The sequence below is a fragment of the Alosa sapidissima genome, chromosome 18 (assembly GCF_018492685.1).
Source record: "Alosa sapidissima isolate fAloSap1 chromosome 18, fAloSap1.pri, whole genome shotgun sequence".
Taxonomy (NCBI): Eukaryota; Metazoa; Chordata; class Actinopteri; order Clupeiformes; family Clupeidae; genus Alosa; species Alosa sapidissima.
Genome location: NC_055974.1, coordinates 10,920,674 through 10,947,325, shown reverse-complemented (window position 1 = coordinate 10,947,325; position 26,652 = coordinate 10,920,674). Strand labels below are relative to the sequence as shown.

Here is a 26,652-nt window from a genome sequence, read left to right as displayed (position 1 = left end):
ATCACAACAGTAGGCTAAATCGCAACAAACTTTTTTCCCCCCATGTTAAATTCATTTCGGTAATCATGAATTGGTTTCTTTTATTTGATGTAGGCTAGGAGAGGAGGATGCATGTTTCACATTAGTGTCAATGTGTCAAAGCAGGCTTTGGATCAGAGGAATTGCTCAAGCTTAACATATGGCATAGGCTACAAGCGAATTCACGGCATACAAACAGCTTCGTGATGAAATATAACTAATATCATTTTTTATTGTCACCAGGCCTATAAGTAGGCTATTTATTGTGTAACCTACAAGTGAACGATGACACCATAGGCTACACTGTGGCGGAGCAAGACCCCATCAGTCGGATAGCTAAACAATGTAACCATGTTCAGAACGTAGGCTAGCCATATGGGCTGCAGACTTGTCTTTGGGCTTGTAATCACCTGACACATCATGCCGCATATATGTCCTGAATAATGAGAGGCTAAGTGCGGATTTGATGCACTTAACTTACTCAAGACTTTCAGAAAACAATTTCGAGATGACGTTGGCCGTTGTGCTTTTACAGTGTGTTAAGTGAATCTCGTGATATTATGTTGCAGCGGCGCTGAAAATCCAGCGGCGGCGCTGCGCCGCTGTTAAATACACTGTAGGGGAAACACTGAACACCTTAGAATCTCAGTAGCCATTAGGTCACAGCCACAGGAAATGGTTGTCATCTGGCAGGGGATTGGATGAGTCAGGCAATTCTTTGTAGTGATGTCATAAAAAGCCCTCCATCACGTGCTTTCACCGTGAGAGCCTTTTCAAAAGGTCTGATTTGATTGGACTGCATACTTCTGCAAATCAACTACTTGGTGATCAATTCAGTCATAGCATGGGATGGGTGCCAACAACTTGTACTCTACTATATGGAACTGCTTGCTGTGCTATGGCCAGCTATTCACTTTAAAGCAGTCAGTTACACACACAATTTCGCTTCACTACACCTTTGCTTTACCATGCTTGCGTTGAGTTGTATGTTAGGCAGTAAATCCTGATTAAGTGAATGCTAAACATGCATTTGACAAAAGCAACCATTTGAAAGGCTGTTAAAAACATAAAAGAAAAAAAAAACAAGAAAACCATGAAACATTTTTTTAAGACAGATGAAAGATATAGAGCACTGGGAGTAAGAACAGGCAGGAGAGGGGAGAGGAATGCACAGAGCATGTTTTTCCTCAAAGGCTTTCAACTATTTGGTCGGGATTCAGATTCAGGAAGGGAGCGCTGGGGCGAGAGGGGAAGCGCGAGGCTTTGGTGGGGGGGAACGTGAGGTACGCACAGGGGGTTCGGCGCAGGCAGGGAAAGGGGAAGCTGAGCACGAAACAGGAAATTCGGAACGTTTGCGATGGCAGAGATTCTGTTTCAGATTTAATTAACAGAAATCACAAATATTTATGTGGTAAAATGCTGCTTAAGCACAGAACAGATAAACTTGGCAGTGTGGTGTTAAGACCTGAGGAGTTTCCTTGGCTGGAGTTTGTTTAGGTAAGTGAAAAAAAACATAACTTTATTGATTAAAAAATATATGAAAAAAGATATAAAATTGCATATTGAAAAACTTCCAATAACATTTAAATTCTTTGCATTCTCGGCATAAATCCTCTTTCAATTGGACCTTCTTATGTACACAAAATCACAAAACCTCCTTGATTTCTTCACTGACAGTGCTAATTCATTTTACGTGGAAATTACAAACAGAATATATGTCTCTTGAAATACACTACAATATCACAGATGACAGATAATCAAAGTGTAAAGGAAAAAAAGGGTAAAAGTTCAGACACTGAGGAATGTCTCCACAAGCCCATAACTCATGGACTCTTGGATCAGAAGAAAACATGGCTTGAGTGACTGCATAGGAGAGCTACCCATGGGCTGGAGTGCGCGCGCTTTCCTCACCGCTGTCAAGATTTTCGGCTCAACACATGGCTTGTGACTTCTTGCATTCTGATGCGGTTCCAGCGCGGCACAAGAAGCACACCGTTCATCCAGCAGATGTCATCCACAACCAAAAAAGCATGGAGATCCAAAAAATGCCCCCCCCCATACCACCCCCCCCCCAGACTGAATCTCCTCACTCTCATTATCGCATGTTTAGAGGCTTACGGGTGAAGGAGAAGGCCGCTGCTTAGAGAGAATCTCTCCGACCAGAAAAGGAACTGTCTCGGCAGGAAAAATAGAAAATAAAAAAAAGAAAGGCAGACAGTGCACAGAGACTTTGGCGAGACTTAGGAGGCAGATGTCTAAATGGGAGACTGTCTGCTTTGCCTTTTCACTCAGTCAACCAGGAAGAGTTATTTTTCCCCCAACAAAGCATCCCCGCTTCTCCAGGAGTTGAAATCCAGACGTAAGTGCATAAGAGTTTGAAGGTTAATGTCTTTTAAGACACAGGACAAGGGCTTGCACCATCTCACTCTCTTTCTGTCTTTTTTCTGTCTCTCAGTTGATCTTTGGGGCGATCACTGTCAAATGTCACCCGCCAGTCCCCCGCTCAGTTGATCTTGAACAGCCCAAAGTAGTGCTTGCCGTTGTTCTTCAGGATGAGGTTGGGGGCCGTTTTAGCCCGGAGCTCAGCACCCTTGGTGAGCCTCAGCAGGCCTGACACCTGGCATGGCTTCAGGAAGTGGAACATGTGAGATCCAGAGGACGGGGTGGTCCCATAACCTTCGATGCACTGCAGGGATGGGCCACTAGTCACCGACACCTCCAGCTTCACATACTGGCTCTGGTTCTCATTGAAGTGCACCTGACTCAGACAAGAGGAAGCACATGGGAGACAAGAGAGACCAGTGGAACATTAACTTAGGAATTTGGAATTGGAACTTGTAATTTGGAGATGTGGAAAACACTCAGAACCTAGACGAAGGGCTCCTCTGCCCACTTCAAGCCTCGTTACCTGACAGTAGAGGAAGTAGACGCCTGTACGCTCCACTCTGAAGGTGCCCGTGTCTGCTCTGTAGGTCACGGCCTTGCTCATGTTGAGTGATTCTTCCACCCATCCTTTAATGAAACCCTCATTACCCACTGCGGAAGAAAATGAAAGCGCACAATGGTTGAGATCATTGCTAAACTTTTAAATGGCTGCTAAAAGCAATAGTTTAAAAAATACTTATGATCGCTGGCTTTACAGGCTGATAGACTAGAATAGAAAGAAACTCTGAGAGAAAGCTCCCTGAGATTTAGGATTAGAACTGGGATTTCACCACGCTGTGTAAACCAATCTGAACAATTCTAGGCAGAGGGGCGTTCTTGCCTGATAATGTTGTGTATACTTCGCACTGCCACTACCACACTGACAAGAGGGTACGGAAGGTCAGGTTTGACTAAATCTGGCAGAGATTAGTGGGAACTGCTATCCACATACAACAGCTTAATATGCCATGGATGATGGTTATCAGTCTTCTTATCGCACTTACCGTTCTGAAAAGACGTCTTGGTTACTGAAAGGGAAACAGATCAAATAAATTAACACCAGATAAACATGGCATACTTGCAACGAGAACAACAAAGGATAACACAGTCCACTCACTTTCAAAATGGGACGCCACTTTTCTTAAGCCTCCATTTTTCCCTTTTCCTGTCCCCGCTGGCAAAAAAGAGAGAGCGAGGGAGAAACATAAACACAAATGTCAAAACTTCGCCTCAGCCGAGATAAGACGTCGACTGAGGCCATGGCGACATGCAGAGGACTACCCTGGCCTGGACATATACATTTAAAAGTGTATTGACATCTATGGTGATTCATGAAACAGACGAAAAATCTTGATCGCTTGACCAGATGTGTCCAGAGATCTGTGCTATGACTTTTGCGAAGAGTTCTTTCCAGCGCACACGCGTCCTCATGCTCTGGATTCATGGAGCACTTCTCTGCCTGCCAGCTGGTTTTAGTCAACAAAAGGGAGAGAAAGAAAGTGTGAGAGAGAGAGAGACAGAAAGAAAGGAAAAAAAACAGATGAGAAAAAAAGATGAGAGTGCAAGAAAGAAAAAGATACCAAGAGAAAGTAGAGAGTTGTTTGGCTGTTCCATGACCCAAACGGGTTGTAAAAGATCCAGGCAAGAAAACGGAGAGTGAGAGACGAGGAGATGAAGAGAAAGAAAGTGAGAATAATGGTCATGGCCCCCGTTCAAAAAAACACAATAAATAACCGAATCCATCCGAAAAATGGGGGGCAGAAGAGGAGGCCTCCTGCTGCCGAGTCCCCTGAGAGGGAGGTGGTTTGTTTTCCGTTAAGTGTCTCGACATCGTGGGAGGCGAATGTACTCCTGACAGGGGGCCTATGTGCACGATAGGATCAGATATGATATGTGGTCGAGCGAGAGAGACGAAGCCAGGGCTGCGTGTGTCGGTGGAGACAGACCACCTATAACGCAAGAGGGCTCAACCCAATGCCAGCTGTTCTCACAAACACACAAACAGCCTCTCGAGGGCTTTTTTTCCATCTATTTTTGGACAGGCAGACTGTTGAATTATCGAGTGGCAAAATCAGAGATTGTTGATTTGCAAACTCAGAGTGACACCAAGGCTAATAATGCTCATTCTCAAGATGTGGGGACCTCCATGACCGTGTGATACCTTTTCCCATCAGGCCTCTGGGCTTTCGGCCTGGCTGACCATCTTGACAGTGCTTTGTAGCTTTGCCTGTGCCGGCCGGACATTCCCAGGTGCTTGTTGCATTATGCTCAGTTTATAATGTGCAATCAGAGAATCTCTCACTCTCTCTCTCACACACACACACAGACACACACTGAAAATGAAAACCACTGCTGGAGAATTGGAGGGAATATAACAACATGAAAACTATTTACGGCTGTCGAAAAGAGAAAGAGAGGGAGGGATGGCGGGGCCCGTCCAGGTTTTGCTTTTTGGAAAAAAAAAAAGTCCCCATGTGGCGTGTGGCGTCTCTGAAAGACGGTCCAGGGGCCCAACGGTTTTCTGGGCGCGCGTCTCCTGACCGTCCAGACCTATAATCTTTGAGTCACCCGAGTGGCTGCCTACTGCTTCCTGTAGGGCAGCTTTTAGAATCCTGTGCCCGCTGGCGTTGACCAGGGGTGCCGCTCTGTCCGCTGTGGCTTTAAATATCGCTACAGACACGCAACAACACTGGTCAAGTCCAAGCCTGTGTTAGTGTTGAACCTAAACACTCACAAGTGTTAAATGTTCATATACTAGTAATACTATTAAACGAATGCTATGTAACATTTTAGTCAGTGACTTGGCACTAATGCACGTTCTGTGCACCTTCTGCATAAACTACTTGGTATCTGAATACAGAAATCTTGAAATAGTCTTTTAATCTTTGTATTTATGACAGCTAGATAAACGTTCTTGTTGGTAGTTCACCTCCGAATTATAGGCTACACACCTAATCCAAACAAGTGCTCTAGGGCCAGTCATGATATGTGTGAGGTTTTATAGCCCCAATGAGTTTATAACACATCATTACCTTCTCTCTTAAGCCTCTGACCCTGCAGAATCTCCCTCTTCTCCAGGATGAGTTGAACAATCTCTCTGCGCTGACTGTTCACCTGTATGCCAAAGCAAGATAGAGGGAGAGAACATTCTTACACAGTATGCAGGAATAGGGGACTTACGGAAAGACCCAACCTGAACAAGTGTTAAGGTTTCAAGTGTGCTTCTGTTGGAGACGGGCTTCCTGAAAAAGAGCATTAACATCCTATTCTAATCTTAGGAGCAATTATGTGCGAAGCTGAGATTTTTCTGAGGCCCACATAAACAAACCCTTTCTCCACACTTGGCACGGGGATGCACACTTGCACAAACACACACACACAGACCTTTTAATAAGTCTGCCACTTCCTCTTTGAAAACCAGTTGCGACACCTAAAGCATTTTTTTTAAAGTGTCTCGCATTCCAGAAATTTCTTAACCCTCATGTTGAGACTGAGAGCAAAGCAGAGATGAAGAAAAAAAATCACAGCGAAATTTCTGCCTTGCAAGCAAACATTCTCAGAGCATCAGCGGAATTTGGCTCGAAGAGGGCCATTGTTGTTTTCCACGTGAAAAAAAAAAGAGAGAAAACGAGTGCGGGGGCTTTTTCTCGCTCTGCACTCTCTACAGCTGGGTGCGCAAATCAACTACGACCCCGAGAATTACACTTGGACCGAATCATGAATCATGCAGTTTATCACTTCTGTACACCTGTTCGTGCCTTGCTTTTTTTTGTTGATGTTACAGCCAGTGCATTCTCATTTTAAGACATCTTATCTAACTACATAATAAGCTTTCATAACAGGAATAACATCTTCCAGATGCACATCTGATGGGTCACTTTGAAACTCCTGATGGAGTTCATCTGTAATTCCATTGTGTCAAATTCAGTACCTCCACTCTGGTCTGCATTATATCAACAGAACAGTTGAGAGTTCATCTCAAAATAGAGATAAAGGTTAATTTCAAAACAGTGATAATGGTTCCAGTTACTGCTTATAGACTTCTAAAGCATGATCATTTTCTCTTTCTTTCTCAACAGCTATTCTCTAGAGGAAAAGGCTGTCTAACGCATAAAGTATAACTAATTATAGAGATTTAAAACAGCACATCTGGTTGGATGAACTGTTGAGTTTAGTAAATACATGCATGCATTGGTAATTCAATTGTGAAAATATGTATCCACTGTTCAGTTAGTTACTTTCAGCTACAATCCCATTTGATGGCTTTGCCAAGGACACTCAAGTCTTGTTGAGCATGTGTTTAAACATGATATTTATTCTGTATTTTTCAAAATTAAAGATTAAGATTAAAGTTTAAGGATGCTTCGATGTAGGATATCTGTAAGGCTACTTTGTGAAAAGCTGCATGCTATCAGTCATTCTCGCACATTAACTAATTTAACCAGGACTGTAGTTTTTGATCTGTGTTAGTTGCGGTGTTTGATTTAGTGCATGTCATATAAACATAGTCTACTTGGCAAAACCTGTTGAGTTGTGCTTTTGCACTGTGAGCTATCTTAGAAGGATGCGTTCAGTTGACGTTTGTGAGAGCTGTGGGGATGTACTGACACAGCATCCGCAAATTAACAGAGCAGTCATTAAATTATATTTTAAGGCTGCAGAATGAGAGCAAAGACAACACAAATGACGATAATTGGTGAGCTACAATGGAAACGTAGGTGGTGCGTAAACATACGGTGCGTGTGGCTGTGATACATGTCATCCCTGAAGCAGCATTTAGCGGTGTGCCCGTCTACTTTCTGAGTTTTAAAGGACGGATGACAAAGCGTCCACAATACATGTCGTAAGCAAAATAAAGTTAACTGTTGTTGACAGTTTATTGGTTGCAAATCACTTAACCATAATTACACACGTGCGTAAGACTCCATTTTTTAAGAAAGCATATTTGGGCATGTTGTGAAACTGAGCCAAGTATTCTAAGGTTTCCAGTAAATTGCTCTAAAATTGGAGTGAGTTTGGCAGCACAGCGTTTACACTTGGCGGAGACACGCAGACTAAATAGGCTAAGTAATCATTCGCCGCTTTATGTGGGCAATTTCGGTCAGCAGTAAAAATGCCGTGCGGCACCCCCAGCAGCGATGCGGCACTTTCTGCAAATTAAGAGCCACTGGGTTGTGACATGTGGGCTGTACATTATTCCGTGAAGCGGCGAGAGCAGACGACCCCCACAAGGTTTAAAGCATCCGCGGAGTTGCATAACACTGGTCAGCCTGAAGAGGAAAAAACTTACTGGATCATAAAGAATATTGATTGGGTTTGCATAATCATCATATACTTTTGCAGCTCTTCCAATCAAAACAAACATGCATGCAATTAAATGCACATTTATTGGTGTGGAATGGTTTGATAGCCTACTCACTTGCTCCAGGCGCTCTTGCAGAGTTGTGAAAGATACGGACAGGTCCCTAGTTTGTCGCCATGTCCAGACTGTAAACAGGGCACTGCACAAAGCCAGCACCAGTGCAAACACGGCCATGGATGCCCATACGAACCGAAGTTTGCGTATTTTTCTTCGCTGCAGAATTCGATGCATTGTAGTGTTCGGGAATCGTTATTTACCATTTCAAAGATTGCATTCTAGAGCCCCCTTCTTCATCCAAACGCACATACGTATGCATGCATCTGGCCAAGCTGTGCGCCTCTCGTCCATTAAACCCGAGTGCAGATGATTCAGATGCTGCGTGGTATAATGTTATCAACCAAACAGTTTTTTGACAAACTGTTGGCAAACTGACATGCTGTTCGCCGTAGTGTGTCGCAAATGTTGTGTCGGCGCACGAAGAATGCAATGCGCAGAGAGCAACGAATGTTAATTGCGTTTGTCTTGGAATCCAAAGCCTACGTCAAGCAAAATATTGATTTTGTTCTGCACTGGCGAGCCTGCTGAAGTCCAGCCAAATCGCAAGTTCTGCAAGTTTAAAGCGCAGCACACACGTCTCTCAGGATTTGCATCCTCGTATGAGCCTCAGTCGTGGAGTCCACTTCCTAAAGTGCGTCTTGACAGATCTGTAGAGAGGTCGCGTGTATGCGTGGGCATCATGAAAACCGGGAGCACGTCGAAATGCCCTCACGCAGCACTACTGCCCGGAAACGCAGAACTTCACCACTGTCAAACGCTGCATTTCCCTCTTCCAGAAGCGCCAGGTATCTTTGCGCATTAGCTTGGCCCTGCCTCCCGTGCTTAAAATCGCAACTTCTCTTCGATCTCGCTGTAACATTCACTAGCACGAAGGTATACCGAAAGCCGTAAAGCCAGTGTGTCGATCATGCTGAAGATTTAAGAATCAAGTTATTGAATGTAGGCCAGCTCTTTTACTCGGTTTCCGACATTATGTCGATGCCTGCGGGAAAAAACCGAGAAGAAATGTTGATGGTGGCTGCAAAAACTGTAGAAGAGTAGGTCTATGGCTTGAAATACCGAGCTGAATAATATATAACCGCGACATGAGCTGACCCGTCCAGATAACATAGTCAGTGCACAGGCACTAATTAACCTGATTGGATTACACTTGTTGGTACAGTGAACCTGGAAAGTGAATGCATCATACAAGTTTAGCTCTCTACCACATGGTGTCGCTGCTACCCAATATATAATTGACGTGAAATTCAGACTGAACGCGTGGGGCAGCAGAGTTTTCTGTTAGGAAGGCCATTCGTGTCAGTGAGACGTACGAACATTTGGTAAAGATCCACAGCTCTCAATCTGGTAAATAATCAGTGTGATTTGCACCCAGTTATTGAAGCCCATTGTCCTGGTAGCATTATAGCCTACTGATATTCTATCTTCAGAAGGTATCTGCATTAAAGCATATCTATTATTATGTATGTCTATTAAATGCACTACACACACTTACATTAACAGCATAAATGGATATTTTGTCAACACATATAGTACAACCGAGATGTGAATATTTGAATAACATCTGTTGTCCCACCCTTGTGTTTTTCTAAAATATATAAAAGAGATTTGCCCAAAGCCTGTGGTCAAATTAAATGGTTTATTCAGAAAGGTACAGCCTGTTCCTTTGGAAAATAATCTCTACTGTGATCCAACAGTAGCACACAAAATGGGGGGAAATATAGCAGTGTTCCCACAGGCCTCTTGACGGCCTGATGAGGTCAATAATGACTTATTTATTTACCCACAGCAGCACAAGTGTGATGCCCTGTAAACCACACCACAAACTACATGAAAATCAACTGCACCCAACCAAATGAGTAATTATTTATACATGTGTAGTGCAATATAGTATATGGGTATGAGATGACTGACGACAGAAATGAACAAATGTGTGTGTGTGTTATACTCTCACATGAGCATTAATGTAAAAAACAAAACAACAATTGTGCAAAGGATTCAGGTAGAACCAGGAAGTGGTTAGCAGGTATTTCTTCACAATACAAATGTCAGCATCCTACACTGCTTAGAGCAGAGACTCCATAGAGTACTGTACAACAACCTCACGCACACAATGACGTTTTTGAGAAAAGGAGACACCGTATACTATGCAGATCATTTTTTTATAGACACCCAAGAAACACCCTTCACCTCAGATCAGCCAGCTACCATGTGCTGCTCCTTCCCATGTTGCTACTACAGCAATGTGTTTTTTCTAAGAAAAAAAAAAAAAACCTACAAAGACAGCTACATATCGTCAAAGTTTGCTGAGAAAAAGGGGAGAGGGGAATACATGGAGGTCACATTCCACGAACTGATACATGTTATGTTTGGATTGAGGGATTTGACTACATAGAGATGGAGATTTTGTCCCATGTCTTACAGTACATAGCACCTAGGTGACATTGTTACATTTGCGTAAGACAGTCCATCATAGCTCAAAAATATCTCACACCCTCATTCTGGCTGGAAACGTTTTTCTAAGAATTTCTAAACTCTTCCTCCAGTTTTATATACTGGGCCCTAGACTAGCATACGCAAATAGGCTACAGTACATTTTCAACAAGAACAGGTCCTGATACTCAGACACATAAACAAGAAATGTGACAAGCTTTCTCAGTTTTAAAAGGGCACAATAGCTAAACTGTTACTGTACATATTTGTGCTTTTAATATCATTTACAGTGTTATATACTATCATCACATTTTCCGTGAACACACAACTGAAAACGGACCATATTGAAACCACAAGTAGTATTTCCATGTTAAAATTAAATTAACAATGAACTATAATCAATTAATTATAAAAACTTTTTTTTTTTTGCTTTTCAGCACTGCATCACCTCATTTCAGCACCATATCGGACAAGCTTCACTCGAAGCCACATGGCTCATGCTTCACAACACTGCCCTTTCAAGTTAAAGGAAAACGCCGATTTCATAGGTCTCCACTCTCGAGGTCACTGAGTACTGTCGATACAAAATAACATCTTTAACATCATGCCCCCAGAGTGTAGCACTGTAGCTGCCTGGCTGCTATAGCTGTTGGCTGCAACAATGAGCTAGGTAGTAGGACTGGGCGATATGGCTGAAAACTGTATCACGCTAAAGTATTTCATATCGGTTGATATCGATAATTATTGATTTTTTTTTAATCTATTTCAGATAAGGACCAGAAGGGGGAAAAAGTTCAATTGAATTGAAAAGTTCAATTTAAACACTTTTAAACACTTTTATTTTAAACGTAACCTTCCTTTAAACTTAACACTCAAATAAATAATTGTGCACATAAGTCTGAATGAACAGCACTGGTTGAAGCCTGGAAATATTGTAAACAAAGTAATTTGCGTTTATCATAGTAAGTCTACTGGTTAGACTGTTCAGTTTCCCCACGTGTGTTTAAGTTTCAAATGAATACTTTTTCTCCTTGGGACAGGCCCGTTTGAGTCTTGGAAAATACTTTTCCATTTGCATCGGGATTGAGTTGATTAGAATTTAGCAGTCAATTTGAATGCAACAGTTTTGAACAAATTCGTGCAGCGTGCTAATGATGCTAACCGGATTTAAAAGCAATTCAGTCGTCTTGCACGATTGTGAATGTTTGGATTACATGCGCATGCTGAGGAGGGATATGCACCTAGAGAGAGAGAGAGAGAGAGAGAGTGCACGGGGCAAGGACTCATTGAGAGTCTGTGTTGAGGTAGGCCTACTTCTATCGTCTACTCTGGTAGAGTTGCACATACTAGCTACAATGCAAGATATATTTAGCCTATTTATTTATGGACAACGTGAGGTGTGTGTTGCTTTTAAATATCTAATGTTCTATCGAACGCATTTTTTTATTGATATAGATTACATATCGCTATCGTTTTATCGCCCAGCCCTACTAGGTAGCACCAATTTTTTTCATTTTAATCGTATCGTCTGTACTCGGTGACCTCGAGAAACGCAGTTCTGTGTTTTCCTTTAACACCCCAGTCTGACTACAATTGGCCTATATCAAAAAAATTCACAGGACAGCGGTTCACTGAGATGAACACATAATGATGCAAATCTGGCTGTATAAGAAGCCCATTACAATTTCTGTAAATTCCACAAATCATACACCTAAAACATTTCAAAAAATTCTGTCACACTGTCTGACTGTTTCTCTCAAGAGCTATTTAGGAAGTCTTTGGTTCCATTCCCAGCCTGTTGTTCTCACAAACGAAAACAAGCATGAGCCAAGAGATGTGCTACACTATGACATACTGTTTGCTGTAAGTTTCCCAGTGATATGAGGAATGGGTGCCTCAGACCTCAGGCACCTGTCTGGGGACGGACTGAAAGGGGCTTCAGGGGTCAGAAAGGTTGGGAAGTGCTTTAAACATGGTGTGTGTGTGTGTGTGTGTGTGCGTTTGTTGGGGTGGGTTGGGATGGCACCGTTGCTTTTTTTTACGCATCACCCTGTGCCAGGTTCATCAGTGCCTCTCCTTCACAGCGCATGCAGTGATAGCCAAGGTCAGCGGTCACGTCGAAGCAGCCCTGGCTGAGATAGAAGTCCAGCGACGCCTTGTTCCAGTCAAGGACAGCGAAGTTCAGCTGAGTGCATCCAGCTGCCAGCCCCAGCTTTGTGGAGGACACATGGGGGGACCGTTTCCATTAATAAAACACAATATGACTTAAATATTAATAATGTAATACTGTGTGTAAAACACACTTATACTTCTAAGTTATCGGGGGCTGATATTTATATCATTGTTAACTTAAGAGGAAATGAAAACTACAAAAAACATATAGGAACGTCACATATTACCGACCGTCACGTATGTCCAACCTCTTACATGTATGTGTCACTTAATATTCATTTCTATACAAACCAAGACGGCGGATTCCTAAAGAAACGCAAGCACCCACACCATAAGTTTATCTAAATTAGCTATGTACCAAAAATTACATTTTACCGTGACTGGAAGAGCAGTAAAACAGTGTTGTAAGGCTGCGTGTACAAATCCGCTTGGCGCTCCAGTGGAATTTTGATTTGCAGACGAGAATTCTCAGGCTAACCGTTCATGTGCCTGAGAAAGGTTGGGAATACGCACCCACCAGCCCAGCACTAACCTCCGAGCATGGTAAATAAAATCGGATATTTCAGGCAGTAAAAGCCCCGGTAAGAACCAAACTAGATTTTGTTCAAATCTACACACCTATGGCTACTGAAAAATTGAAGGTTCATTTAGCATATGTTATTTTGAAGTATTAAAAAACATTGTTGTTTTAAGAATTTTAGAATTAAATGGTTGGTAATTAGCACGTTTACGATAATGTTGCATGAAATACTCCACAGACAAAACATCAGAACATCACTGTTAACATCAGTGTACACCGGAATTGGTGGTGAACAGCGGGACTGGTGCAAAATATGGGTAAAGACCACCACACACAGCCGGCAATGCGACAGTAAAACACGACAGTGGAATTCTGTTAAACGCTTTACTACACACAATACTGGCGACGTGATCGCCCATCGATTCAGTGGAGGTACACTGACCAGACAGCTTGTTTTGTATTATGACGTATCTAAATCGCCCTGAAAAATAGAAAGGGGGCGATTAGAGTGATGTGACGGCCATCGCTCCACTTGCCTTATGTGTTGCCTCATTCACTTCAATAGATTCTATTCAATTTTGTCGGTCGCCAACCATAAATCATTGTTGCGTCGCTGGCCGTGTGTGTAGGCCTTAAGTCATGTGGAATACAGATATATCATTGATTATATACATTATGATGTCATATTTAGTAGCCTACAAATACTAATCGATTTTTGATTCAATAGTATGCCCAAAACTTCTACCTAGCTGAAACATCTCTCTGTCCTTTTGTGAATAGAGTAGTTTATATAAAAACACAAAGTTAATACTCACCTGAGCAACCTTACTCATCAGGGCCTTCCCGATGCCTTTGCCTGAAACAGAAATGCATAAGCTTACTTAACCTAATTACTGTATCTGATTGGGTGTTCTGTGGGTCTGTTACATGCAAGACAACCATTCTGGTGCATACTGACCCCTGGTGCATACTGACGCATACTGACCCCTGTATTCTGGTGCATACTGACCCCTGGTGCATACTGACCCTGGTGCATACTGACCCCTGTATTCTGGTGCATACTGACCCCTGGTGCATACTGACCCCTGTATTCTGGGGCATACTGACCTCTGGTGCATATTGACCCTGGTGCATACTGACCCCTGTATTCTGGTGCATACTGACCCCTGGTGCATACTGACCCCTGTATTCTGGTGCATACTGACCCCTGGTGCATACTGACCCCTGTATTCTGGTGCATACTGACCCCTGGTACATACTGACCCCTGGTGCATACTGACCCCTGGTGCATACTGACCCCTGGTACATACTGACCCCTGTATTCTAGTGCATACTGACCCCTGGTACATACTGACCCCTGGTGCATACTGACCCCTGGTGCATACTGACCCCTGTATTCTGGTGCATACTGACCCCTGGTGCATACTGACCCCTGGTGCATACTGACCCCTGTATTCTGGTGCATACTGACCCCTGGTGCATACTGACCCCTGGTGCATACTGACCCCTGTATTCTGGCATCACGTACAGATCCTCCATGTACACAGCTCTCCCTTTCCACGAGCTGTATGTATAGAAGTAGAGGGAGTAGCCCACCTTAACGTGACCTAATGTGCTCACACACACACACACACACACACACACACACACACACACACACACACAGACAAGAGCAGATATATATGGCATAAGTATGTGGAGAAAAACAGCCATCTCCTTGGTATGACCTAAAAACAGTCAGAGTGAACGCTGCAGGACAAATTACACACATTAACACACAAGAGCACTTAAGGCCTCACATTCTCTCTCACTCCCTGTCTCACCCTCTCTCTCTCACACACACACATACACAAACACACAAGCAGCCACATTCACAAAAGCAATCTGCCTGATGCTCAGTGACACAAAAAAGGAACACAGCACAATCGCTTCATTTTACAATACAGTGACACCATTTATACCAGTGGTTCTCAACCTTTTTTCAGTGATGTACCCCCTGTGAAATATTTTTTCAGTCAAGTACCCCCTAACTAGCGCAAAGCATTTTTAGTTGAGAAAAAAAGACTTAAAACAGAGCACTGTGACATCCGTGTCTAATTTATTAAACTTTGGAACCACGACTCCATCAATAAACTTCAACCACGACTCCATCGTTTGAGTTTTGACAGGTGGCATGTGACAGGTTGGGTTGAACCATCCTGGTATGGGGGGGACTCTGGGTTTTTAGGATAATTAAATTGAATAGCCTACTGAAATATAATTTTATTAACTTATATTTTCCTAAAATATATTTATTAAATAATTGTTTTTAAAGCATATTTGCATGGATTCTACTTTTTAAATCTATGTATATTTTAACCATAAGCTGTTTTTAGGGCATTTTCACTACCTTCATTCATAAAAGATTTATTCTGGTCATTGTCAGTGCCACACACACATATTATATATTGTTTTTTTTTTTCAGAAGAGTCTAGGCTATCCAGATCTGCCATCATTTAGATTTTTAAAGAATTAAAATATAAAAAGCATATTATAAAAAATCTTATATGTCTGTGGCAATTATATTGCCAGATTCAGACTGTCCTGAATCTGGCAATATCATTGCCATGGTGGAGGGATTCTCTGGGGCTGAGCAATTTACAGACATATGTGGTGTGCGCCTTAAAGAAATAAATGCCATTTTTTTATTTAGTGATTAAAAATGACCTTTCTGCGCTCCATATCTGTGACACGAACTGATCTGACCGGACTTGACCCGAGTTTACGTGTGTGTGCCATGGTGTCTGCACTCATGATTCTCTACAACTTTTTACTGCATTGCCATGAACAAAGTAAAGGCAAAAAAGGTGTTTCTTTGCCGAACAAATTGGGATGCAATGTGAGCCTTGAATTGGATGCCATGCAGGAATTTGGTAGGATCTCAAAACCGGATTATGAACATTCTTTGCCATAGAGAAACAAACAATAGCGTTGGATTATAAACATGCTTTGCTACAAAAACAGACAAAAACGTCCAGCTATATGAAGTTATTATTTTGCTGTCACTTCGTCTGTTTTATAACCCAGAAGGATGTACTTGGTCTCAAATGATAGCTCCGTGTCTCCTCTTTCATCTATCTATCCGATCACACGTCCGCGAGTAATTCAAACGAGAGTAATGGGTGTGCAGCATTGGTTTTTGTACATGACGTTATTATTTTGCAGTCACTTTGTCTGTTTTTATAAGCCAGAAGGATCAACATAATTGCTATTAATGGATAGCCCTGTGTCTCCTCTTTCATCTGATATGCTTGCCATATCTACGTATGTGTTCACGGGTTCGCAAGTAATTCAAACGAGAGTAATGGGTGCGCAGGTGAACGCAGAGAAGTATAGACTGTAAATATGGTGCAATTTGATTTAATTTCATGTTTTTTTAATTTTCATACTTTAACGTACAGACAAGTGCGTGGTCTCGTTGGAAAGCCCCAATTCTGCTCTGTCATGCAACTAAGGTCTCATCTCGCTGCGATGAACAGTTGCGGAGCAATGTAACAGAAAAGAAAGGGTGTGTTTTTTGACGCACTTTGCTGCAATCGGGTTCTAAGGGTTAAAATCTCACGTACCCTCTGGAGTGCCTTCACGTACCCCCATTTGAGAACCACTGCTTTAAAAACAGCAGGCCGAGATTAATTTAGTCATTCAAGCTGTATTAGTGACCTATAACGGACATATGTACTCAGAAATAGAGGTCAGTGGATGACCTCCTTCCTCACCATCTTTGCTTCGGTGTTGCTCTGGCACCTCTGCTATTATTCCATGGAAAAATGGATTTTTGGAGAACCCATCTTGCTCCAGGTCTGGTACAGAAGGGAAAAAAACATAGTATATATAAGTATATATACTCTTTTGATCCCGTGAGGGAAATTTAGTCTCTGCATTTATCCCAATCCGTGAATTAGTGATACACACACAGCACACAGGGTGAAGCACACACTAATCCCGGCGCAGTGAGCTGCCTGCATCAACAGCGGCGCTCGGGGAGCAGTGAGGGGTTAGGTGCCTTGCTCAAGGGCACTTCAGCCGTGCCTATTGGTCGGGGTTCGAACCGGCAACCCTCCGGTTACAGGTCTGAAGTGCTAACCAGTAGGCCACGGCTGCCCCCATATACATTTCAGACATATTGCATACATATACATATACCCCCATACATATAAATTTCAAACATATTGCATGTATCAGACAGCTCTCTATACTGTTTGACATGAGTGGAATGAATACTTATAGCAGAAATGAACCCCAATTAATACACAGTTTACCTCTCTGTGTAATTTTCACGTGATCTGAGACCTTCTCATATTCGGCCAATTCCTGTGGATGCACACAACAACAAAATACACCGATAATTGTAATAGCACGTGGCTTATCTAAGAAGACACGTCACTCTTTCTCTTCCTCTGATAACATTACGTGCTAACGTCTTTGAGGGTTACATCCAGGTTACATCTCAATTACACTTTAACTATAGCCTGGCCCTGACGAGCCAGACCCACATTAAAATGTAGGGTCTGGGCACTCACCGTTCGCAGTGCTCAGTCCGAGGGGCGGGATAATCAGTTGTCTTTCAAATTCCCTCTGCACGCAATAGAGCATCACAGTCCCGCCCCTCCTCTTAGTTTCCGGAAGTAAATTTCCCATTCATTTCTCCCATTGACGTTTTGGAAAAATCCGTATCAAAAGAGTTTTAGAGCATGTCTTAGGCTAATCAGCTACGGCGTAACTCATAAGCATACAACATATCATTTCGAGTGAAAAAACGAAGAGAAAGTCCAAAAAAAGTCTGTGTACATATTTTCATTTCCGAGCGAAGGAACTACTCATCCCATAAACCACCGCGACTCACTGAATAATATATAAGCGATGCACGAACCAGCGCGAAATCATTTCCAGCCGGCGACAGCACGTGAACCCTTTTCTCCAAACAGTGATTTTTATATTGCGAATGTGCAGTTAATAGCAGTTATCTCAAGAGTAATCGTGTAAATAATAGTGTTTTGGTATTCAATGTTATATTTACCATCGTGTATTTTATATCGTGTGTGTGAAAGCGGTTAACGTTAACGTTAGCAACATTGTGCAGTGCTTCGTATCTGACTGCCATCCTGATGCATGGACCGGTGCATGGTCTGCACTTGGACCACTATATTCAGTTTATTAACTTGCAGTGAATTATTACACAAAATGTTCATTAAATGTACAAAGAAGTATTTCTAGGTTAATGACTGATGATATGACTCGTACAGTATGAAGGCTACAGCAGCCTAGCTAATGTTAACTAGCATTGCCAACCTCCCTGGCCCTTACAAAACGCACAAGCTAACCCTCGGACACACAACAGTCAATAATGTGACCCGATTTAAAGTGGTTTTCACCCCTTTCGGCACTCTTGATTTCGTCCTTGAAACAGTGAAATATTCACGGGGGCATGGACGGTTTGCTAACCATTTTACTGCAGTGTCTAGCAGCTACCTGCTAGCCGGTGGTAGCATCCAGCTTGTAGTAGCTAGCTAGTTCAAAAGTTTAAGTACTTAATGAGGATATACAGGGCTTTTTGTGCCTCGACTAAGTTGATGTTTCCTATAAACAACAATTCATGTTCATAGAAACAACAAGGTCACTAAAACATAATATATTTCATAAAAAAATGTCTGTCTAGGAGCGCTTCCTGGACTCAAATTTGTTTGTTTGAGGTGCTCTTTGGATGGGAAAATGTAGATGAGAGAAAAACAGGGGATTCCAAGGCACTCTCAATTGTCAAAGGTTAAAAAGCCTTTATTTTGTTGGCTTGGTTACATTTAAACCTTTAAAAAACTCTGACGTGTTTCGGCAAACAAGCCTTCATCAGGGAGTCAAACAGTGACAATAATATATTTCATACCTGTGTTGCAGCATGTAGGCTAATGTTAGCAGCATTATGTAAGGGATAATGTATTGTCCGCCGGTAATTATCAGAAAATTAAGTCCTGACAGGGAGAACAGAACCCCGACGCGCAGCGGCACACCACCTACTTACAATGGCCCTGTTGCCACATACTTTGACTTATAATCAAGTGCCTGACCTCTTTAGAAAGCTAAGGCCTTGTAGAATTTTTTGGTACCAATAGATTGACTGTGTGATGAACTATCAGAGAGTGGCAAAGGGTAGAATGATTTTTCATTTTTCTTATAGGCGGTTATGTACATCTCTAGAAATTACCACATTCTGCCCTCTTGGTCACTTGTATTGTCTTGAAAACACCACTGAGGCCAACTATCAGGTCTTGTGAATCTGTATCTCAAAGTAGATCCCCATAGGATGAAGTATGACTGTGTGGGACCCTTATTTGTGTGGGCATACACATGCGTTTTGAGACTCCAAAAGGACCTTTGGTTACCCAAAACACATACTGACAAAAAAACTTCCTATACAAGAACCCCTTTATGTAGAACCATGATCTTGGTGTCAAATGAAAGGTTACACTCTGTCATGTTGCTTGTACCTGGAGTGCTTTGCAGTGGCTGTGCCATGAATCCAGAGAAGCATTATCTGACCTGAAACTCTTACTTTTGCTCCTACGGCTTTGAGATTTCCATGAAAAAAGGACAAACAAGGTAATGCAGTGAACATTTGTATTATAAAATGAAACAAAGGTAAAAAAAATAGTAAATATTATAAATATAAAAAGGTAAAAAATGAAATGCAGTGCAAAAATTCAAAAAATAACAAATACCCTGGCAAACGAAACATCAAATGATTCACATTCAATACAATACAAATTTATTTGTGTTGGCAACCACGGTCAACCAAATGGAGCGTGTTATGAACAACTGAAATAGTTCTAATATTGTGTACTGTGCAGAGATACGCTGGGAGCCAGGAGTCCTCATAGGGCGAAACGTGGGCTGTGGTGGTATGGTGTCCTGGATGTCCGTCCTAAGCCATGGTTCTGCATCTCCGCTCTCCTGTCTGCTGCGGGAGCACCCTCTTCCCCTGCCTTGGCCTCTCCCTCTTCCTCTGCCTCTCCCCCTGCTTCTTGCAGCACCCTTTCCTCTTCTTGTCCCACTGGTCTCGGCCACCGGCTCCTCTTCCTCAGACACAGGATCCTCAGCTCTTGTTTTTTTGCTTGGCGGGGCCCAGTCTTAATCGGTGTCACTGAAACAATTGTACAGGTGGAAGTTAGACTCAGACCCACTAAAGTATATGAAAACCCTTCCCAACAACTTATAAAAATGATATAAATGTGTGTACTCAGGTCACACCTCCCGCTGCACTCTCTTTTACACACACACACACACAAACACACACTGCATTCTCACCTAACTCCCCTCCCCCCAAGGTACCAGAACACTGTTCACACCTCCCCCAGGTCACACTATCTAAGGGCCTGTCCACACAGAGACGCTTTTTAGGTTAAACGCAGAGGTTTTGCTTCGTCTTGGCCGAGCGTCCAAACGAATCCTGTAAACGCACTGCCCGAAACCGCACTTTTCTGAAACCTGGTCCCAGAGTGGAGAAATCTGAAACCGTAGCCCGTTTGAGTTCGTTTAGACAGCGAAACCGCACATCCTGCTTGCGTATCGATAATGTCATCGCCACACCTCAGCTGCCCTGGACTTGCACTTATAGTATTGCGCCGATAGCTTATGACTTGGTGGACTGAACACTGTTTTTCCCGGTGTTTTTTATGCATTCTAGCTACTGTCAGTGACGCGAGAGAACTTAAGTTATTAGGAAAGTGCGGTGTAAGTTTAGGCTACATTAATTTGTGCGTAGTGGCAGTGTTATTCATTTATTTTACATGTCTTACAACATATATACATGCATTCACAGTCGAGTGAAATCAGATATAAGCATACAAAGACGCTTAGAACTCACGTTAAGCCGATGGTAGCACACTGAATGCGAATGCACGATTTGATGCAGGCAAAAGTATTGACTGTTACTAACGAAGGTTTTATAGCAATATTATAAATGTGGCGACAGAATAGCCTAGAACTTGGGTAAGCCTTGCGTTTAGTAGCCTAATTGCGGTGATAGCCAAAACTAATGTGAATCACGGACTATCCTACAACCAAAGAAAGTAAAGGGGATTAGTAGGCCTACCTGCGTTAGCCAAATAAAGGACGGGACTGCACCCTTCACAAACCGTAAAATAAAGTTTATTAGTTTTACAGTTGGCTACAGTTGACAGTTCACCATCAGTCCACACAAACAATTCTAGTTTCCTTGCACTAGCCATTTCGCCGTAGCCTATTCTGTCTGTTTTTAAAGCGCAAGTTTTGCAAGTTTTGGTGAATTTCTGTAAAGACACAGTGCCACCTATAGGCCTGGGGTATGAAATAACGTGTTGAGTCGTGTTGAGATGGATCCGTTTGGACGCAAATATTCTTGATACGGTTCCAGGGAAGACGGAGGAAAAAAAGATCGGTTTGGTACGTGTGGACTAGGCCTAAGGGTGTCACCCTCCCCTATGCACACTGAAGATCCACAGACATGTTTATGCACACACTAGAACTGCCTAAGAAATAACTGAACAAAATTGTTTAGGACAAAAAACAGAACCCATGTCCATGTAGTGTTACAGGAGAAAAACGAAATCTCTCTCTCTCTCTCTCTCTCTCTCTCTCACACACACACACATGGCACATTATGTTCAGCTAAATGAAAAACTATGCACTAAACATTACAAAAGCAAACTAAACTGTATCTGTAACTGTATATGGATATAAGTAGTCTACTCACAGCTCAAAATCAGGGTCCTTCCCAGCTAAAAAGTTCTGCTCTTCCTCAGAGTCGCATTCCGAGAAATTGCTTTCTTCTCCTTCATCGATGTCCTCCAGATCATCAATGTCCTCGGGTTCTTCGACATGTGTCGTCTTTTTTGTCTCTTTGGCATGTTACGAACAAAAACCTTAAAAAAAATGTCTCTTGCTTGTTTAGTAACAAACTTCCAAACCACTGCTTCGGCGACAGGTTACGCATGACCATTGCGCATTGAGTTTAGCCGGCAAGGAAGTAGAATGTGACGATGTGTCACGTGTCTAAAGAAAGCTCCTTGGCTACACGGACATCTAGGTCCCATCTCATTGGCTCGTTCAGACGCAGCGCTATGGCCATTCAAAGACTGGTTGTCAGATTCATCGCTTACGTGACTCATTGGCTTTGATGGCATCTATCTCGACTCTCATTGGTCCTACAGACATGTAATTGGTATTGATGGAATCAGAAGAGCCTCGTGAATCCAGCGACAATAATGGAAGTCAAACCGAAATACCTGGATTTCCGCGGAAAATAAGTTTTCACTTCGCTTCTTTCCTTATGTATCTGTTTTGTTTGCGCTGGCGTGTACAACTACTCAATATATTGGCAATAAAACAATGTAAATATTTCACATCTATGGATTCCTACGAAAAATTCAAGACCAAGCATGCTGGGCTAACTTATTGGTACGGCCATACAGACAAGTGACAAAGTATCAACGCAGCAACTTTGGGGGTGGTGGAGGGGGGCATTTGATATGTTATATATCGGGATAAACTTATATTTTACACACAAAATATATGTTAATTCATGGAAAGCTTTACATATATCGATTCTTGAGATTCTCAGCTTAAAAATGGTATATAGCATGACTATGGTAGTTCACGATAAGGTGCAAAAAAATGCATGGGGGTTGTTGGGGGGAGGTGGGGGGCACTGTATTTGCCCGAACTCGGGTCACCCTTAGTGTACTGGGCTAGCATTTACAGTGTTCTATTTGATGGTGTATTGGCCCTGACTAAGTTCGTGTGATATATAAGCCACAATCCTTCCTTGTTGATACAAGTACCAATGTTCGTCTAGAACATTTTTATTCACATTAAGATCTTTGTCAATAATTTTCGCAGAGAAAGTTTCAAACTATGATCATAACGGCCTTTCCACCAATCAGAGGCATCACTGTGGGATTGTTCAGGATTGTGGGTAATGAAGTACTTATCCAAGACATCGCGATTAAAAGGCATTTATCTCAAAACAAGGTTAGTGCCCCTTGAATTTTCGCCCTCTATATGAGCATATACAATCGCTTAGTACAGCCGTAGCTGGTTTTAAGTCTACCATGTATGGTTACGTTTTTATGGCTTATACCCCAATTGTTAATGGAGAAATTGCATTGAATTCTTACTTCCGGAAACTTCTGTGGGCGGGACTGTGATGCTCTTGAGTCCCATGCGTTTCCCACCAGCGGAGTTAGTTGGCTAGTTCAAATGTTTCCCAACTTAATAAAAGCTTAACTCGTGTCACACTGTTCGCCAACAGCAACATACATGTTATTTGTTTTCAAGTAGCAGGGAATTCATAACCTGACTCTCGCCAGATGAATTTCGTTCTTCACTCACATGCTAGGCGGAACGAAATTCATCTGGCAAGAGTCAGGTACGCCTCCTGTCATGACTACATTCTACAGAGGGACCATCGAGAGCATCGTCTCCAGCAGCATCACAGTGTGGGGCGGAAGCTGCACAGATCAGAACAGGAAGACCCTCCAGCGCACTGTTAACACAGCTAAGAGGATCATTGGAGCACCACTCCCCTCCCTGCAGGACATTTACACCACCCGCCTCACCCGCAAAGCACTAATGATTGTCAAGGATACAACCCACCCTGCACACGAACTGTTCAGCCTCCTGCCCTCTGGAAAGCGGTACAGGAGCCTCCGCTCCCGCACCACCAGACTGGCAAGTAGCTTCATCCACCAAGCAATCAGGATGCTGAACACTCTACCCACTCTCCCATCACTGACAGCCCCCCCCCCCACCCACCACTAGGATCCTGTCTACCCTAACCCCCCCCCCCCCCAACACCGCCCTGTGGAACTGCACTGTGACTGCGCAGCCTAACGTGTTGCTGCTTCACATCAAGCCTGATATACTTGAAATTACTGCATACTGCATATCAATGTAAATATACAGGTCACACAAGCACAAGTTTAAACTTCATGTAACTGTTAAGACTATATAAATATACAACACAACTACCTCTATTTTTTTTATACATATGTCCTATATTTCTATTTTGATACATACATGTTCTATATTTCAGTCTTGCACTTTAATTTAATGTTTATTGTCTATGGCTATGTCTATAGTATGTCTATGTCTGTATTTAAAGCATGTCTATGTCTGCATGGGAAAGTAAGAAACGAAATTTCAATTCTTTGTATGACCAGTGCATGTAAAGAAATTGACAATAAAAAGCCGACTTGACTTGACTTGTTAGGGAATTCAAGCCAAACCGTTGCAACTCTGACATCAATCATTATGTTAAGCCCACCTAACGACTCTATACACGATTTCATTGGCCTGATTGAGTTTCGATTTCTGGAGCTCACAAGCCAACGGAGAGTTGCTAGCCCAGGGGCGCGTCTAGATTTCTAGTCTACTTTAACTAACCAACATGATACAAAGTTGCAGTGTTCCCAGAGCTTAGGCATAGATGACCCAGCCTATGTCCTGTAGTTGTCTCAAATTTTGACAGCGAGGATGCGACCAAAGTATACAATTCGGGAGACAGAAATAACACATAGTTGAAAACGGACATGTATTTCAGCATAATCACTGTCTGGCTGTAATACCGACGATTTTAGCGCGCGGGTGTCGGTGACGCAGCCTCCCTATGCAATTACAAAATCGGTGCTGTGTCATTCATGCCTCTGGTTCTCAACACGTGCACGAACGAGGGCCGCGTGCTTTTGCCAGCAAGCTGAATCTTACCAAGATCATCCGTGAGATGTCTTTGCAGTCCTCGAGAGTAGCCGCGCGAATGGTGAAGTCCATGATTCCGCCAAACCTTCGCTGCGGTAGGGGAAGAGTAGCCTACAAGCCTCTATTAGCAGGTTATTGTGCTTAGCTATACAGGGCGGATGAGCGAACGAATGAACTCCGGCGTTTACATCACAACGTTAGCTGCACAAGCGATTGTACTCATCCAAATAGCGCCAACCCCGTGTGTTGTGGCAGCCATTGGAAACGCTCAATTCTCCACTCATTATGAACTACGAAATAGGCTACTTTCAAATTCAGAAGGCATAATGAGCCAGGTATTGAGTCTACAAATATATTAGAGGACTAAACAATAGGTGACCAAATGTGGCGACTGAGTGCAGGATTAGGCCTACACTGCTATTTTTTGTCAGCAACACAAGTTTTCTTCTCACGTTGAATTAACTTGGGGTTTTGACTCACAGTGAGCCCACTTTCTGTTTCTCTTGCTTTCTGACACACCACAGACGCCCGGAGGTAGCCTATTCTTCAACGTGTTTCCATGTTCCAACTACAATGACGCACGTCGGCCCACTGCTTGGTGGGCTACCAACTGAGTTGGCGCCAGTAATAACTCGTATACAACCTTGTAAATCATAAAATAATCTTTTAAATCATACCCTCATCGACTTTGTGAAACGTATACAATTTCTTCTGAGTCCTTTATTGTTCAGGTTTGACGATTTATGGGATCATTTGGAATTTGGTTTACACTGTCAGTGTCAATATTCATGTTAGATGTATGTGACACACATCGAGAACCATGGTCTCTGGCACGAATCCAGTCCTGATTCAGCTGATGTAAGAACAGAGTTTGTTGTTGAAACACAAGATGCCTGAGTGGAATTACCCTGTTTTTACACCATGATTAATACAGAAATAGAATGTCGCAGGTCTATATTTAGAATCCTCAATATGCGAGCTTGACTAATACTGGGTGGGGAGGAAGTTGGAGAGAAAATAGTGGAGGGGTGTTCTGCCCCCAAAAATCGTGTTTAAAAATAGCCACTGTTCAGCCAAGGAGACGTCTGACTAACGGACCCTTTCTTTCACACAAGCAAGTAAATGTTGATGCGTTTCCCATCAGCATCCCAAGTCAAGCTGATGACGTTGGTAGGCTAGGTTAACGAATGGGGTTTTATAGCCCTGGGTTTGACTGGCATTTTTGGAAAGATTTTAGTGCACAAACTGAGATCAATATGTTAAGCCCACCAAACGACTCTATACACGATTTCAATGCCAGATTAAGTTTCGATTTCTGGAGCTCACAAGCCAACGGAGAGTTGCTAGACCTGGCAGCAAATGTAATTTGCTGCCGCTAGGGGCGCGTCTAGATTTCTAGGCTAGATATAAACACTATAAGTGCTTACATATAGAGCCCTAAGACTCCATATATTCCATAACCATACTTTTTGCATAATTCAAATGGAAGTAATCAGCATGTGTGAGTTTGTTGTATCATCAGTGACCACCTCCTCTGCTCTCACACCACGTGAGTAGCCCCACTACACTGATAAGGAACCACCCCCGCCCGAAAGCAGTTTTACTGAATAACTCACCAGCCATCATTTAGCCCCAGATTATATAATTTTTGTGGTAGGCTTTGTTGGTTCCAAGCAAGGAGGCGCATCAACCTAGCCCATAACCACTCATTTGTGGTATAGCGCCACCTAGTGAATTACATAAATGCAAAACACTTCAATCACTAAATCAAAGACAAGAAGGTGTGTACTGCACATCATTTGTCATGTAGGGCATACCTCTGGATGCCAGATGCCAAGTTTCATGAAATTCTGCTCATAAGGAGATCTGCAATTGATGAATTTCTTTATCTCAAGAACAAAAG

At 42.7% G+C, this 26,652-nt stretch overlaps 2 protein-coding genes and 1 long non-coding RNA gene across 3 annotated transcripts; all 3 read right to left on the bottom strand.

Moving 5' to 3' along the window:
• Positions 1-1,914: 1,914 nt before the first annotated feature.
• tnfsf12 (TNF superfamily member 12) lies at positions 1,915-8,952 on the bottom strand. The gene is made up of 6 exons (XM_042071074.1): positions 7,862-8,952; positions 5,475-5,556; positions 3,560-3,616; positions 3,447-3,470; positions 2,927-3,054; positions 1,915-2,776 (listed from the first exon to the last, which is right to left on the bottom strand). The coding sequence occupies exons 1-6, from the start codon at positions 8,033-8,035 to the stop codon at positions 2,522-2,524; spliced, it is 720 nt and encodes a 239-aa protein (XP_041927008.1). The 5' UTR covers positions 8,036-8,952; the 3' UTR covers positions 1,915-2,521.
• Positions 8,953-11,771: 2,819 nt separating this feature from the next.
• Positions 11,772-25,049, bottom strand: LOC121690484 (thialysine N-epsilon-acetyltransferase-like). Its single transcript, XM_042071077.1, has 6 exons — positions 24,759-25,049; positions 17,285-17,336; positions 16,742-16,825; positions 14,492-14,593; positions 13,802-13,842; positions 11,772-12,506 (listed from the first exon to the last, which is right to left on the bottom strand). The coding sequence occupies exons 1-6, from the start codon at positions 24,819-24,821 to the stop codon at positions 12,333-12,335; spliced, it is 516 nt and encodes a 171-aa protein (XP_041927011.1). The 5' UTR covers positions 24,822-25,049; the 3' UTR covers positions 11,772-12,332.
• LOC121690485 lies at positions 20,128-22,825 on the bottom strand. The gene is made up of 2 exons (XR_006025085.1): positions 21,748-22,825; positions 20,128-20,157 (listed from the first exon to the last, which is right to left on the bottom strand). It is a non-coding gene; the product is annotated as an uncharacterized LOC121690485 (long non-coding RNA).
• Positions 25,050-26,652: the final 1,603 nt, after the last annotated feature.

What these genes read in the sequence shown, in the direction of transcription:
- tnfsf12 (XM_042071074.1), bottom strand. Translation starts at nt 8,035, where the DNA reads ATGCATCGAATTCTGCAGCGAAGAAAAATACGCAAACTTCGGTTCGTA. An exon ending in TCAGAGGCTTAAGAGAGAAG is followed by an intron (nt 3,617 to 5,474) that starts GTAATGATGTGT and finishes CTTTTTTGCCAG; the next exon opens with CGGGGACAGGAAAAGGGAAA. An exon ending in AGTGGCGTCCCATTTTGAAA is followed by an intron (nt 3,471 to 3,559) that starts GTGAGTGGACTG and finishes TTTCCCTTTCAG; the next exon opens with TAACCAAGACGTCTTTTCAG.
- LOC121690484 (XM_042071077.1), bottom strand. Translation starts at nt 24,821, where the DNA reads ATGGACTTCACCATTCGCGCGGCTACTCTCGAGGACTGCAAAGACATC. An exon ending in ACATCTCACGGATGATCTTG is followed by an intron (nt 17,337 to 24,758) that starts GTAAGATTCAGC and finishes GTGCATCCACAG; the next exon opens with GAATTGGCCGAATATGAGAA. An exon ending in CGTGATGCCAGAATACAGGG is followed by an intron (nt 13,843 to 14,491) that starts GTCAGTATGCAC and finishes TTTCTGTTTCAG; the next exon opens with GCAAAGGCATCGGGAAGGCC.